This window comes from Terrapene carolina, unplaced genomic scaffold (genome assembly GCF_002925995.2).
Source record: "Terrapene carolina triunguis isolate 2854851 unplaced genomic scaffold, T_m_triunguis-2.0 Scaffold171, whole genome shotgun sequence".
NCBI lineage: Eukaryota > Metazoa > Chordata > Testudines > Emydidae > Terrapene > Terrapene triunguis.
This window is the reverse complement of record NW_020664522.1, coordinates 3,910,800-3,925,375: the sequence shown is the minus strand read 5'-3', so window position 1 is coordinate 3,925,375 and position 14,576 is coordinate 3,910,800. Positions and strand designations below refer to the sequence as shown.

General features: G+C 45.3%; 1 protein-coding gene across 1 annotated transcript in view; it reads left to right on the top strand.

The window, feature by feature from the left end:
• Positions 1-14,308, top strand: part of TH (tyrosine hydroxylase) — a 30,964-nt gene extending 16,656 nt beyond the window's left edge. The window contains exons 6-13 of the mRNA XM_024208882.2: positions 2,759-2,809; positions 4,285-4,430; positions 5,879-6,014; positions 6,148-6,217; positions 8,051-8,107; positions 9,343-9,438; positions 9,615-9,748; positions 14,149-14,308. Coding sequence (XP_024064650.2) covers positions 2,759-2,809; positions 4,285-4,430; positions 5,879-6,014; positions 6,148-6,217; positions 8,051-8,107; positions 9,343-9,438; positions 9,615-9,748; positions 14,149-14,308 — 850 coding nt within the window. The remainder of the gene's footprint in view (positions 1-2,758; positions 2,810-4,284; positions 4,431-5,878; positions 6,015-6,147; positions 6,218-8,050; positions 8,108-9,342; positions 9,439-9,614; positions 9,749-14,148) is intronic.
• The last annotated feature ends 268 nt before the right edge of the window (positions 14,309-14,576 follow it).

The window sequence follows — 14,576 nt, the reverse complement described above, 5'->3', positions numbered from 1 at the left end:
AAGAACCATCTACTATCAGAATTCCCTTCCCCATAAAGGTACTTGTAAACTGCAAACAGGTCACCTCTAAACTTTCTCTTGGATAAGATAAATAGATTGAGCTTCTTAATTAGTTCGTTATAAGGTATGTTTACCAGACCTTAAATCACTCTTGTAGTTCTTTTCTAAACCTTTTCCAATTTTTCAACGTTCTTTTTGTTTTCCAGTAATGGTCTCACTAATGCTGGATACAGATGTAATACCACCTTCTCTGTCCCTACTTAATATTCCTCTGCTTATGTATCCAAGGAATGCATTCCCTTCCCCACCCCATCCCGCCCACTTAGTTATAGTATTGCACTTGGAGCTCATTTTACCAAGCAATCCAGACTGGTCTTTAGAACTGACTTGACCACATCATTATTTTTTATCACTCCTCCAATTTTTGTGTCAGCTACAAATTTTATCAGCAATAATTTTGTATTTTCTTCCAAACCATTGACAAAGATATTGAATACCATGGGGCAAAGAACAGATCCCTTGGGGATCCCACTTCCCCTAACAAGATGATGATTCCCCATTTACAATTACTTTTAGATCCATCGGTTAACCATTTAACTTTAATAATTGCTGTTTAACATCCTCCCTAGTTACTGATGGAATAGAAAGTATTTCATTATCTCTGTAAGGCATGAATGCATCATCTTGCTTCTTTCCAAATACAGAGCAAAGTTATTTATGGAATACTTCTGCCTTTTCTACATCATAATTGACAATTTTATCATCCTTCTCTATCACCAGGTCTATCCCAATGTTAGGATTTTGTTTGTTTTAGTATATTTAAGGACAATAAGAAGGAAATATTTACCTCTACTGGCCATACATTTTTCATTGATACCTTGAGCTTCCCTTATCAATCATCTGCATTTCCTAACTATCCATTTGTATTCATTGCTATCAACTTTTCCATTGTCCCCGTGTGTGTGTGTGTATATATATATATAAAAGAAAAATAGCCATATATACATATCTACATATGGCTACTTTTCTTTTTCCTTTTTACCAGGATGTTTTTTTTAATAAAAAAAGACTTCTTGTGGAATTGTGGGTTTGTTGGGGTCATTGAATAAAGCATTATTAAACATATGTCAATGATCACTCACATTTTGATATTTAAATTTTTCCTCCCCTCCCACTCAGTTTTACTCAATTGTCAGCTTTGGGGAACTGTCCGTCTTAAAGCACCAAGTGTGTGTGTGTGTGTGTGTGTGTGTGTGTTTGTCTGTCTGTCTATGTATATAATTCTTGTGATTTATCACTTAGAACATTGATCCATAATCATTCCTGTTCCTGTCCTTCTGAATTGTCAGTAACTCTAAAGTAGGCAATAGTATCTTTAATGTAGTGTGTCACTCCCTTCCCTTCTTGCTAAGCCTACCCTATGAGCTAGGGTTGTGATTCCCAGCTCACATACACATACTCACACTAGCTTGATGAGCATTAGCATGAGTATAAATAGCAATGTAGCTGTGGGAGCATAGGCAGTGACAGTGGAGGCACAGCCTAGCTATGCCAAGATCAAACCCATCTGAGCCCTGTGGGCATGTACTCAGCACAGCTTAGCCATGCTGCCATTGTCCATATTACCACAGCTACAATAGTATTTATACTCTAGCTCTCATCGAGCTAGTGTGAGTATGTGTATACAAGCTGGGAATCACACCCCTAGCTCAAAGTGTAGACATATACCCTATCAAGGAAATATAGGCTATCCAGTGATTTTAACATTCTAGTCATGTGACTCCTCCCACCAGGTTTCAGTAATACCAGTCATCACTTTTTTTCTATAAAATGAGCATTCTAATTCCTCCTGTTTATTTCCCAGCTTTCTAGCATTGGTGTACAGGCAATAGAAGAATTGCTTCTCCTTACGGCCCTTGATGCCTTGATTCTTTACCTTCAAGCTACGTTGAGTCTCAGTTACATGTTTTGAGCATATGTGCAGGGTTTGACTCTTTAGCACTCACCCCAATAGCTGCTAGTTTAAAGCCCTCCTAACCCTATGTTCAGTTCTAAGCCCAATGTCTCCAGTTAGAGACACAGCTAGTATATGAAGAAGGGGCTAGCATGGGTCTAATTAGCCTTATGACCAGAGCTGGGCAACTAATAGCATTTTCAGTTTTTGCTGGCAAGTCTGAAAAATTAAAGAAAAAATTAATTTCTGGTAGGGACAAAAATGAAGGGTTTTTTTGACAGGTTCAGTGAATCAAAATATTTGTAAAACATTGTTTTGTTGGGCGCACCATAAAACCTTTTGTTTTGATTTTGAGCATTTTTAATATATTACAAAAAATGATAAATAAAATGAAAGGAACCTTTGAAACAAAGTTTCCATTTTTCTAGATTTTTTTTTAGCTTTCATTTTGACCCAAACAACTGAACAATCTTGACAGAAATTCACTAAAAGTTTTGGTGTCACTGAATCTGCATTTTTGGCCGAAAAGAAGTTTTGATCAAAAAATTTGGCCCAACTCTATTTATGACCCATATGTTTCCTACTAGATCTGTGCTAACCCTGTGCCCCATATGCTAGCCATGTGTTAGGTTTAAAGTTGTCTGATCCATATTATACTGTGCTGATATTGTGCATCGTTAAACGTAGTGCTCTTTTCTTAAAGGGTGGGGGAGCTTTCTTAAGGTTGGGGCCCCAGAGTGTATAGCATGTTGTTATTGTGTTTCCCCATCTCCTATCGTCCCTAACCCCATGTTTGCCTTGCAGCGGGGAGCCAATCCCTAGAGTGGAGTACCGGGCAGATGAGATAGCTACATGGTGAGTGTTGATTTAATGCAAAATCCTTTCTGACTCCATCCAGCTGAATTAGGAACCATGAAAGAAATAAAAGATTTTGTCCCATTGACCAGCTGTGGGGGAGTGTGCCTTGGGCAAATAGAGAAATCAGAAAACAGTAGTGGGTTTATACTGGGGCCAATACTGGAAGTTGAGAACTGAATGGTTGTGGTGGAGTGTCTTAAAAAATGTATCACGAAGGTGTGGATGTTGCCTAATTGCCTCTCTGTAAAGAGCTCTGACTGTTTGCAAGAGTTTCCATGGGGGCTAAGTTTCAGAGTGGTAGCCGCGTTAGTCTGTATCAGCAAAAAGAATGAGAAGTACTTGTGGCACCTTAGAGACTAAAATTTGTTAGTCTCTAAGGTGCCACAAGTACTCCTCATTCTTTTTGGGAGCTAAGGGAATTCTAAGTGGGAGGGTCCAGGAGACCCATCCCTAAAGAACAAGAATGTCAGATGATGCTAATGTTCGTAACTCAGAGAAAGAGGTGCAGCATGTGAGGAAATCTGACCCTGTACTGCCACTCTGCTTGCTAACTGCTCAGTCACCTAACAAGGTCTAAGGCACATCCGAGACCCTTTAGTACCATAAATCAATTTCTGCTGCTCCTCCTCGCTTAGGGTGACCAGATGTCCTGATTTTATAGGGACAGTCCCAATTTTTGGGTCTTTTTCTTATACAGGCTCCTATTACCCCCCACCCCCGTCCCGATTTTTCACACTTGCTGTCTGGTCACCCTATAAAGGGCTGTATCTAAAGTCCATTACAGTTCCACTTCTTATTGTCTCCAGAGGCTCCTCTTAGGGTACGTCTAAACTGTTTTAAGACCCACAGCAGCGAGCCTCCAAGCCTAGGGACAGGGTCGGGCTTCAGAGCCTGAGCCATGACGTGAGCCCCATGAGCCTGAGTCTGTAGACCTGGGCTCTGAGACTCACACCTGCAGGTTTCTGTTTGCCGTGTAGACTTACCTTTGGTGGGTAGGACCACTAATGAGAAGATGACTTATCAGGGGAGCTGCTGAGGTGTATTTCTGGATTATCCATCTGCTGTCTCTCTTAATTATCTCTCACTAGTGTGACTTTTTTAACAGATAAAGCCACTGGGACTGGATTTTTGTTCCCAGTTAGAATGAACTCTCTTGATGCACCTTGACCTTGAGTTAGTTATCTCCAGATACACGAATTGTCCCTGTGAAGGTGGCCTCTGAATTCTCCACTCTCACAGTCAGCAAGAAGCATTTGGGTGGAGAGTGTGTGCGTGTGCACATGTGCTCGAGCATGTATGTGTAAACAGATCGAAAATCAATGGTTTAAAAAATAAAATAAAATAAAAAAAACAGGGAGAGGAACTCCAGCAGGAAGCGTACTGGGTGTTGTCTGTCCTGATGAGAGGCACAACAAAGGCTGGCAGGGCTAGATCCTGAATTCACACCCTCTCTCCTATCTGTCACTCTGAAGGAGGGAGGTTTACACCACACTGAAGAGTCTGTACCCGACTCATGCCTGCAAAGAGCACCTGGAAGCCTTTCACCTGCTAGAGAGATTCTGCGGCTACAGCGAGAACAACATTCCTCAACTGGAGGATGTCTCCTGCTTCCTGAAAGGTGGGTGTGGGCACATTCCAGGGCCAGGAGTGGGATTACAGGGTCGTGGGTATCAGCATGTAGACATGTGAATCCGTGGAATGGCTGGGGTGCATTGCAAGGCAGAATGTGAATCTGCAGGAGGGAACTGGAGGTTAGGGTAAAGAAGTGCTTGCTATGGGGGCCGACAGCATGAACTGTATTGTAGGGTAGTACAAACAAGGGAGAGGTCTAGTGTGCTCCAGGAGGGAAGTGGGCGGGGGGGGAGGGGCGCGTGCAAGAGTGTACTCCTCTGGGGAGTCTGAGAGTGACTATAGAGAAAGGGAGGGAGCCAGCGAGCATTCTGGGCCCCAGTCTGAGAATTCAGGGTGGTGGCAGGAGTCAGTGCATTGAAGCATGGGCTTCCAGGTCAGAAGTGCAAAGAAGGATTGGGTGAGGGGGGCAGTCTAGAGTGGAAATGTGTGTTCCAAGCACAGGAGTGAGAATCAACTCAAGGAATGTAGGGGCTAGTGTGGAAGGTGTGTGGGCTGGGATGGAGAGCCCAAGCACTGATATATTCGTGTATGGACCCCATTGTACCTAGTGGTGAATTTCAGCATTTGCCCAGTCACCATGTCCTCTTGGCTTGCAGGGAATTTATTGTCTATTGCAAGTAGAGATGCTAGGTCTGCCAAGGTAAAACTGAAGACATTCACTTTCAGTACCATAGCTTTTGCTGTAAGTGCTGATAATACTATCATGACTAATGAACACCCCACCCTGAGACTCGGCTCAAAGGACTTTCACTATATAAGTAGGGCCCTACCAAATTCATGGTCAATTTCATGGTCATAGGATTTTAAAAATAGTAAATTTCATGATTTCAGCTATTTAAATCTGAAATTTCATGGCATTGTAATTGTAGGGGTCCTGACCCAAAAAGGAGTGTTGTGTGTGTGGGGGGGAGGGGTCACAAGATTATTAGGGAGTGGGGGTACTGCTACCCTTACTTCTGCACTGCTGCAGGAGGTGGCACTGCCTTCAGAGCTGGGCAGCTGGAGAGTGGTGGCTGCTGGCCGGGAGCCCAGCTCTGAAGGCAGAGCTGCCACCAGCAGCAGCGCAGAAGTAAGGATGGCATGGTATGGTATTGCCACCCTTACTTCTGCGCTGCTGCCTTCAGAGCTGGGCGCCCAGCCAACAGTCGCTGCTCTCCAGCCACCCAGCTCTGAAGGCAGCGCAGAAGTAAGGGTGGCAATACCGCAACCCCCCTCAAATAACCTTGTGACCCCACCCTGCAACTCCCTTTTGGGTTGGGACCCCCAGTTTGAGATATGCTGGTCTCCCCCATGAAATCTGTATAATATAGGGTAAAAGCACAAGAAAGACCAGATTTCACGGTGGGAGACCAGATTTCACAGTCCGTGACAAGTTTTTCATGGCCATGAATTTGGTAGGGCCCTATAGATAAGTGGTTGTTTGGATTATTTCAGAGAGAACTGGGTTCCAGCTCCGACCTGTGGCTGGCCTGCTGTCTGCACGTGACTTCCTATCCAGCTTGGCCTTCAGGGTATTCCAGTGCACGCAGTACATCCGCCATGCATCCTCACCCATGCACTCCCCAGAGCCGTGAGTATGGCCGGGTACAATGCAGAATCCTCTCTGTCCTCACACTGCTCCTGACACAGTGTAAAACCAGGAAATGGGATTCAACCCTCTAGCAGTGACTAATCCATCCTTTCTCTTTTCTTTCCAATGGAAGGGACTGTTGTCACGAACTTCTGGGGCACGTACCAATGCTGGCTGACAGGACGTTCGCACAGTTCTCCCAGGTAATTGGGGCAGATTGGTCCTTGCACTGAAAGCCCAGCAATGGGTCCTGATGCTCAGAAGCCATTTTAGGGAATGGTGTGAGAACTCAAATTCCAATCCCAATTTATCCCACCAGGGATTACTTAGGGATCTGCGTAGTTATGTTGGCTATAGGGAAGCAACTTCACTTCCAATTTTCCCCAGCAGTATGGTTGGGAATGGCATGGAAATAGTAGCTGTGTGGGAGCTTACTCCTAGCACTGCCCTAGCAGGAGTTATTGTAGGGCAGGGGTAGGCAACCTATGGCACGCGTGCTGAAGGCGGCACGTGAGCTGATTTTCAGTGGCACTCACACTGCCCAGGTCCTGGCCACCGGTCCGGGGGGCTCTGCATTTTAATTTAATTTTAAATGAAGCTTCCTAAATATTTTAAAAACCTTATTTAATCTACATACAACAATAGTTTAGTTCTATATTATAGACTTATAGAAAGAGACCATCTAAAAACGTTAAAATGTATTACCGGCACGCAAAACCTTAAATTAGAGTGAATAAATGAAGACTTGGCACACCACTTCTGAAAGGTTGCCGACCCCTGTTGTATGGCATGCTATAGGATCATGGACTAGAGCTGGACAGAGTATCAACCACAGCAAATAATTTATCCAATGGATTTAGGCCTTTCCCACCTCCCCCCCCAAATTATCCACAGATCAAACTTTGCATTTTATGAACGTAGTCATTCTTAGTAACTGTTCCTCAAATACATGGTGTGTATGTATTTCAGCCCACAGGTTGTTTGTGCCCTCTCTGCTTCGAGCTGTGCTTTTTACTCTTCGTTCATTTCTGATGGGTGACTGCCCACCTACATCATTAGTAATACACCTCTACCCCGATAGAATGCTGTCCTCGGGAGCCAAAAAATCTTACCGCGTTATAGGTGAAACCGCGTTATATCGAACTTGCTTTGACCCACCGGAGTGCGCAGCCCCGCCCCCTCAGAGCGCTGCTTTACCGCATTATATCTGAATTCATGTTATATTGGGGTAGAGGTGTAGTAGTATTTTTATTACTATTGACATGACTAACATAGGCTGTGTTCTCAGTGCACTAGTAGCCAAACTGTTTTCAAGTTTCTGGTAGGCATCATGGAAAAGGAAAATTCTAAAGAGGGATTTCAAGGAAAATAATGAGGCAGCTTTATGGATGTTTATGGGGAGCTCTTCCCGAGCAGGAGGGTCAGCTTAGAAGAAAGCATGAAGGTCCTTGTTTGAAAATGTAACAGACGAGTGACACAGGCTGACATTTGCTGATTGGAGGCAGAAATTGACATCTTGATACTGAATGAGAGATGATAGGGAGGTGGAGATAGGCCATCAAGGGCCTTAAATGTGAGGTGTGGTATCATTTCTTTGTTTATAGACTGAATGGACAAGACAGAGAGAGAGGAAGTATTATCCCTCTTTTACAGACGGGGGACCGAGGACCAAAAGATTAAGTGACTTGCCCAAGGAGTCTGTGGCAAACCAAGAAATAGAACCAGATCTCCTGAATCCCAGCCTGGTGATTTAACCACAAGATCATCCTTCTTCCTCCTGCACTTTCAGCCTCCGTGGCACAAGGTGTTAGAGGAAATGATACCGAAGCAGCTGCTACACACCAAGCTCAGAATTAGCATAGTGCCGCCTGGCTGCTGGTTTCTGGGATGCTAACTAAGGGGTGGTGTGAGAAGTCCATAAAATGAGTGACATCTGAGCAGGCTAGAAGCCAAACCCATTAGCAAAACTGACTGGATTGAAATGGCTCTGGGTGCAACCCGTGTTTATGTGTTAACCTTCTTCCTTCTCTTCCTAGGATATTGGACTGGCATCGTTGGGAGCCACTGAGGAAGAGATTGAGAAACTTGCAACGGTAAGTTTTCCTTTACTCTGAAGGGATCCCTGTTACCCTAGCAGAACTGGTGAGCTCCTTCTCCTCCTTGGGTATTAGTGGCTGGGATGATTCAGGAGGATGTGGTTTAGTTAGGAAATGGGGCAGTTTTTCCTGAGTTACATACATACAGGTTCAGTAAAGGCATTAAGATCAGTCACTAATGTCCTGTCTCCAAATGTCTTCATTGTCTCTCCCCTCACGTTCTCTCTGTCCAATCAGCAGATGTGTCACTGGGGAACCTCTGTTGGCTTGTTTCCCACACAGCATGCTGCATTACACCACTGGAGCATGTGAGTGGAGAACACAGAGTTCTGGTTCCCTTCTTAGGTGGCCTTCTCCAGAGCGTCACATACCACTAATGAAACACAGGGCCTCATCATGGGGCTCTGCAGCGTCTGTTGAAGTGCATGCTGGGAACACAGTCTACCTCACTCACAGGGATAGAGGTCAATTACAAAAGACTAAGGTTGAGCAGAGCTCACCCGGCCACACATTAAGTTTCATGGACAATGGCACTCACAGTTCTTTATCATCTGGCATCACGCTGTCAAAGATGTGGGATTTACTGCATAGCATTGAAAGGAATCTTTGGAGCTGGATTAAGTTATATCCCTTTCCTTTGAGTCTGCCTAACCAAGTTCAGCTTCAAGGCCCATTCACAAAGGTATTTTGTTGACACTGAATACTCAGTGATATAACCAGATTATTTAGTACATTATCCAGAGAGATGCGTGAACCACATTGGGACTAGCTGGCCTTGAGCACCTGCAACACAAGCAAATGCTTCGAGCCCCATGCTATTGGGGACCCCAATAAAACTACTAACTTGCTGTCTGTCTCACTCCTTCCAGCAGTGAAACCAGACAGCACCATGCCCCCAGATCTTCCAAAGGGAGGAGGGAGGGAAGAGGCAGCTCATCACCAGCTACGAAGGAGGGATTTATTCTTGAGAAGGTCTCAATTAGTCAATGCAAGTCAGATATGACAGTGATGGGCACAGTATAGGCAGACAGGCTAGAGAGATGCAAGTTGTTCCAAAGCATATATGAGTGATCTGATCTGGGTTTGTGGCCAGTGACCTCTCTGGTTCCTTTCAAGCCCATCTAACAGCCCCGGGAAGCCTGTTCTCTGATCTGAACGGTCTGCGGGGAGGTGAAAGGAAAATGAAGAGGAGGAGGAGTGACTCCTTGCTTGTTTTTCTCTTCCCTTCACAGCTTTATTGGTTTACAGTGGAGTTTGGGCTCTGCAAACAGAATGGAATAATCAAAGCTTATGGAGCTGGGCTCCTATCCTCCTATGGGGAGCTAATAGTAAGTCTCGACCTACCTTGTCCTTCTCTGCTCAGACACATTGAGGCAAAGGGCCCCTTTCCCCTCTGCACACCTCCAGTTTCTTTAGCGAATCCACTTTCCGCATTTCTCTCTCTCATGCACACAAACTTCCTTCCCCTCCTTTAAGTATTGGCTTTTATTCGTACTTTCCTCAGCACTCCTTGTCGGACGAGCCGGAGGTCCGGAACTTTGACCCAGATGCTGCCGCTGTTCAGCCCTACCAGGATCAGAACTACCAGCCAGTGTATTTTGTATCCGAAAGCTTCAATGATGCCAAAGACAAACTCAGGTAGGATCCAGAATGGAAATGCCACCAGGGCAACTAAATACAGACAGTTAATTATATCATGGCCTGCCTTCCTCCTTGCATCATTCAAAACAATACTTGGTACCGTATATACTCGATCATAAGCCGGTTCGTTTATAAGCCAAGATGGATAAGTAAAAATGGAAAATGTGTATGACCCATTCATAAGCCGACCCTATAATTCAGGGGTCGGCAAACTTTTGGCCATCAGGATAAGTCGCTGGTGGGCCGAGATGGTTTGTTTACCTTGAGCATCCACAGGCACGGAGGTAAACCTAAGTAAACAAAGTGTCCCGGCATGCCAACTGTTTACCCTGATGGGCCGAGACAGCAACTGGTGGGGAAATTTTTTGCGGGGAGAGAAGCTGGACGTCAGGGGAGTAACCCCTGTGACCACCCCCCACATGACCCCACCCCTAGCCCAGGACCCTCACACTCTCCCCATCCCATCCCTTTTCACCTTATCTGGGGCGGGCCAGGGGAGGATGTCTCTGGCCTGGCTGGAGCTGCTCCGGCAGGCTGGGCAGCGCGGCCGCAGCCTGCTCCGGCGGGCCAGACTGGGCAGTGCGGCCGCAGCATGTTCTGGCGGGCCAGGTGGCGCGGCCACAGCCTGCTCTGGTGGGCAAGGCTGAGTGGCGTGGCCGCAGCGTGCTCCGGCAGGCGGGGCTGAGTGGCGTGGCCGCAGCGTGCTCCGGCGGGCAGGGCTGGGCGGCGTAGCTGCAGCATGCTCCAGTGGGCAGGCAGGGCCGGACGGCATGGCCGCAGCCTGCCAGCCCCGGAGCTGCAGCTGCTTTGGAGACTGGAGAAGTGGAGAGACTCTGGCCCCACCTCTTCCCTTCTGTCTCTGTTGGCTGTGCTGCCTCTCCTTGCCCCCTTTGTTGGGGGGAGGGGCTGTGTCCCACCTCTCCCTCTCTATACCCGTTCATAAGCTGACCCCCTTCTCTTGTGCTTCCCTTTTTTACTAAAAAAATTCGGCTTATGAACGAGTATATATGGCACTTTAACTGAAAGTCCCCATTTATGACCTCAAAGCACATTAGAAACCATAATTAATTAGGCTCACAAGGCCCTACAGGCAGGTAAGCATATTAGCCTCAGTTTTAGGTAGGAAAACTAAGGCAAGATGAGGTTAAAGCAACTCTGCAAAGCTCACACAGCAGGGCCAAGATCAACCCTCAGGAATTCTCACTCCTAAACCTCTGCTCTAAGCACTAGGCCACAGTGCCCACCCGTCCAACCCTTAATCGTTCATAGGCATTAGACCTGTCAATTGCAGTGAGCTGGAGGGCAGACTGAATGAGCTAAAGGAATGGACACTTCTATCTCTACTACTGGACTCCTATCAGAAGGGTCACAGAGTGGAACCCCAGCTCCACACTTAGTGGTGACATGGCACATCTGCCAGCCATGCCGTTATTGCAGAGTATGGCAGAGACCAGACTCATGGCTGGTTGGGGATCCCAAGGTCTGTGGCCCAATTTTCCCCTTGATCTCCAGGCTCATGTCCCCTATCCTTACCACACTGTTGGCCGGCAGCTCTAACATACAACTGTGTGAGTAGTGAGCACTCATGATGGGCAGGAGAATATGGCTGCAGGACTTGTTTACTTTATACCTTTCTCTGTAGGGGACTGCTCTGATTAGTCTATTGGACCATGCAAAAAACTGTGCCCAGGAGAACACACTTATACGCAATCATTTTACTCTCTAGTGTCAGGGGGAAATAATGTATGCTTCCTTTAGCCATTAGCAAAGAAAAGGTGTTTTTTTTAATATCACACAATGTACAGGCCCAGGGCATCTTGACGGTGGAATGCTCCATTTTAAATAATGTGTTAAGAACCTGCAATGTTTAAACCAGAATCTTTAGGGAACCCCTGAATATGTTAAAATTCACTAGCATCACTTCCAGGCCTTTGGGACTCGATTACCAAGATGTAAGCACTCTCAGGCTGCCCTCCTTAAGAAATGAAGCTTCTTTTCTTACTGACAGATAATTAATTAGCCATCTGCAGTTTTGAGAAACCCACTGTGCTGCATGTGTGGACAGAGGATTGCTTAGAATGTCTCTCACTGATGGAAGATACCCCAAGGCCTGATCCTATTTAAAGGCCATTTAGGAATTACACAAGAGTTGAACATGAGGTTACTTCACTAGTATTATTATTACCTTAGCATCTAGGAGCCTCACTTGTGGTGCTCAGGGATCGCTCAGGCCCAGGTCCACAAAGGTTTTTAGGAGCCTAAGCATCAGGTTTGCAAGAAATTTGCTTTATTATGTGCCGGTTCCAACTAGCCTTGCATAACAAGAGCTTCACAGTGCCCCGTCCATACTGTCTGGGAAGCTCAGCCCTGAAATGAACTCCCCAGCACCACACCAGTTATGGAGTAGGACCCCATTGTGGTAGGTGCTGAACTAAAAGTTAGTCCCTGCCCCCAGGAGCTTACAATCTGGCACTTATTTAGTTATCCATGAAGCTACCTACAGAGGGGATGTTGTGTTCCTATGCACCAAGAGAAGCAAGATCTCCAAGGAGTTCTGAGATATGGATCCTCAAAGGGCCCACATTTCTAATTATTAATGTTTTCCCCCAGGATTCTCCACATCCCAATTTGCAGCAGACCACTGCAGTTCCAATAAGACCACCATTGTCAGTAATGTTAACTCTTTCAGTGCCCTGTCAGAGCTTCTTTTATCTTTTGAGCCACCATTCAAAGAGCTATTCATTCTAATCCGAGTAACAATGAAAAACAGTCATCAATAGACAGTATCAGGGGGTAGCTGTGTTAGTCTGTATCCACAAAAACAACAAGGAGTCCGGTGGCACCTTAAAGACTAACAGATTTATTTGGGCATAAGCTTTCACGGGTAAAAAACCTCACTTCTTCACTCCATGCATTTGAAGAAGTAGTTTTTTTACCCACGAAATCTTATGCCCAAATAAATCTGTTAGTCTTTAAGGTGTCACCGGACTCCTTGTGGTTTTAGTGATCAATAGAGGCATAGTTAGGAGGGAAAGGAAGGCAGTACATCTGGCCAGAAAACAAGAACTCCATTTCATGAAAAATTTCGACAAATGGTTGCGTTCCACGTTGGAACAAAACTAGAACTTTTTTGAGAAAAAATATTTTTGTGAAAAAAAAAAAAAACCCAAGAGAGACCATCCATGCCAGTGTAACCAATAGCTTAGTGATTATGGCCGTCACTGGGAGGGTGAGACACCCAGGTTCAAGTCACTGTTCTGATTCAGGCAGATATTTCTTGTTGGAAAATACGGATTTGTAGAAAAATTTTCAACCAGGTCTGGAAGATCATACATTTCCCTATTTTAACTGTAAGTGAATGGCATTTTAAAGACCACAAGAGGGTGCCAGAACCTAAGGAAAGACAAATGTTACTTGATACTATAAAGACTATCAGTAAAGGATGCAGGTGAACCAGGTATTACAGATCTGTCCAATATTGGCAGCAAGGTGAAATGTGCAGGATATTGTTTAACACTGTTGGTTATTCTAGTTCTCTTATGCTTTGGGTGATCATCATCCCACTCAGTCATTCCCCTGTCCACCTCTATCCACGTGAACCTGCTGTTACCTGTTTACTAGTATCAATTATTGCCATCAGAAATAATGACTCATGTAACTGGGGTTCATCAAAAATACTCTCTTTAGTAGAACAAACTTGTTCCCCCATCTTTGTAAGCTTTTTTCGGTTTTCAAATCTGGATGTCTAATGTCAGGATCCTAAGTCCATATTTATTCAGTAGTGGAAAATCATGTCACTTATTTAGGTGCTTAATATTGTCGTAGGAACCTAATGTCAGACACCCAGTTCTGACAATCTTGGCCTTTGTTTTTTAACTTACCCTGTGATCTTTATCCCAAATGGCTATGGTCCTGATTTTTGAGAGGTGCTGAGCGTTTACACCTACAACTGAAGTCAATGGGTTAATGCTGAGTCAGGTGCAGGGTTACTAATTGAGAGTGAAGTACTGACTTGAGTCAGGACACTGTACAGAGAAGCCATGCAAACTTCCCCTTTGCCCGCAGAGCTCTGAGAACAAAGCCTCTCTGCCCCCGTGGTCCACAAATGGTCCACAGGAACAAATTCATCCCGGGTGTGACTCCAATACATGGAAATACACTAGGGATATATCGAGACTACATCTCTGCCACTGTCATTGGGGATAAACTTGATGTTGGGACAAGCGCAGATTTTTTTTTTTTTGAAGTTGATAAAATGTTAAAATGGAAAGTGATTGAAAGCAGAGAGAGCGTTTTGAAGATATTTCATGGCAGCATACGCGATCCCCCCCCATTGTTTTCAACCCACTCACAGCCCCTTTCTACTCACTACATTTGCTTTTACCCTCTCCCTACAGAAGCTATGCTGCACGCATCAAGCGACCCTTCTCGGTGAAATACGATCCGTACACCCACAGCATTGAGCTTCTGGACAACTCGCAGAAGATCCACCACTCTCTGGAGAATGTGAGGGACGAGCTTCACTCCTTAATTGATGCGCTGAATGTTATCAGTTAATATGAAAACCATGTTCCTTCTCTCCCCTCTGCCACGGGGTGCTTCCTCCTTCCACTATCACAGAGATGACCCCTGCTCTGGTACTTTGCCACTGTGCTTTCAGCCAGGTCCTGGGCAATAGCTTCAACCCATTCTCTCTTAGGGTTTGTACTGCTGCCCACCACTATTGTATCTCCACAGTCATTTAAAGATGGATGTTTGTATTTTGAGATGATCCAGTTTGAATGGAAGATGGCGGGTTAAGGGCCTGATCCAAAGCCTACTGAAG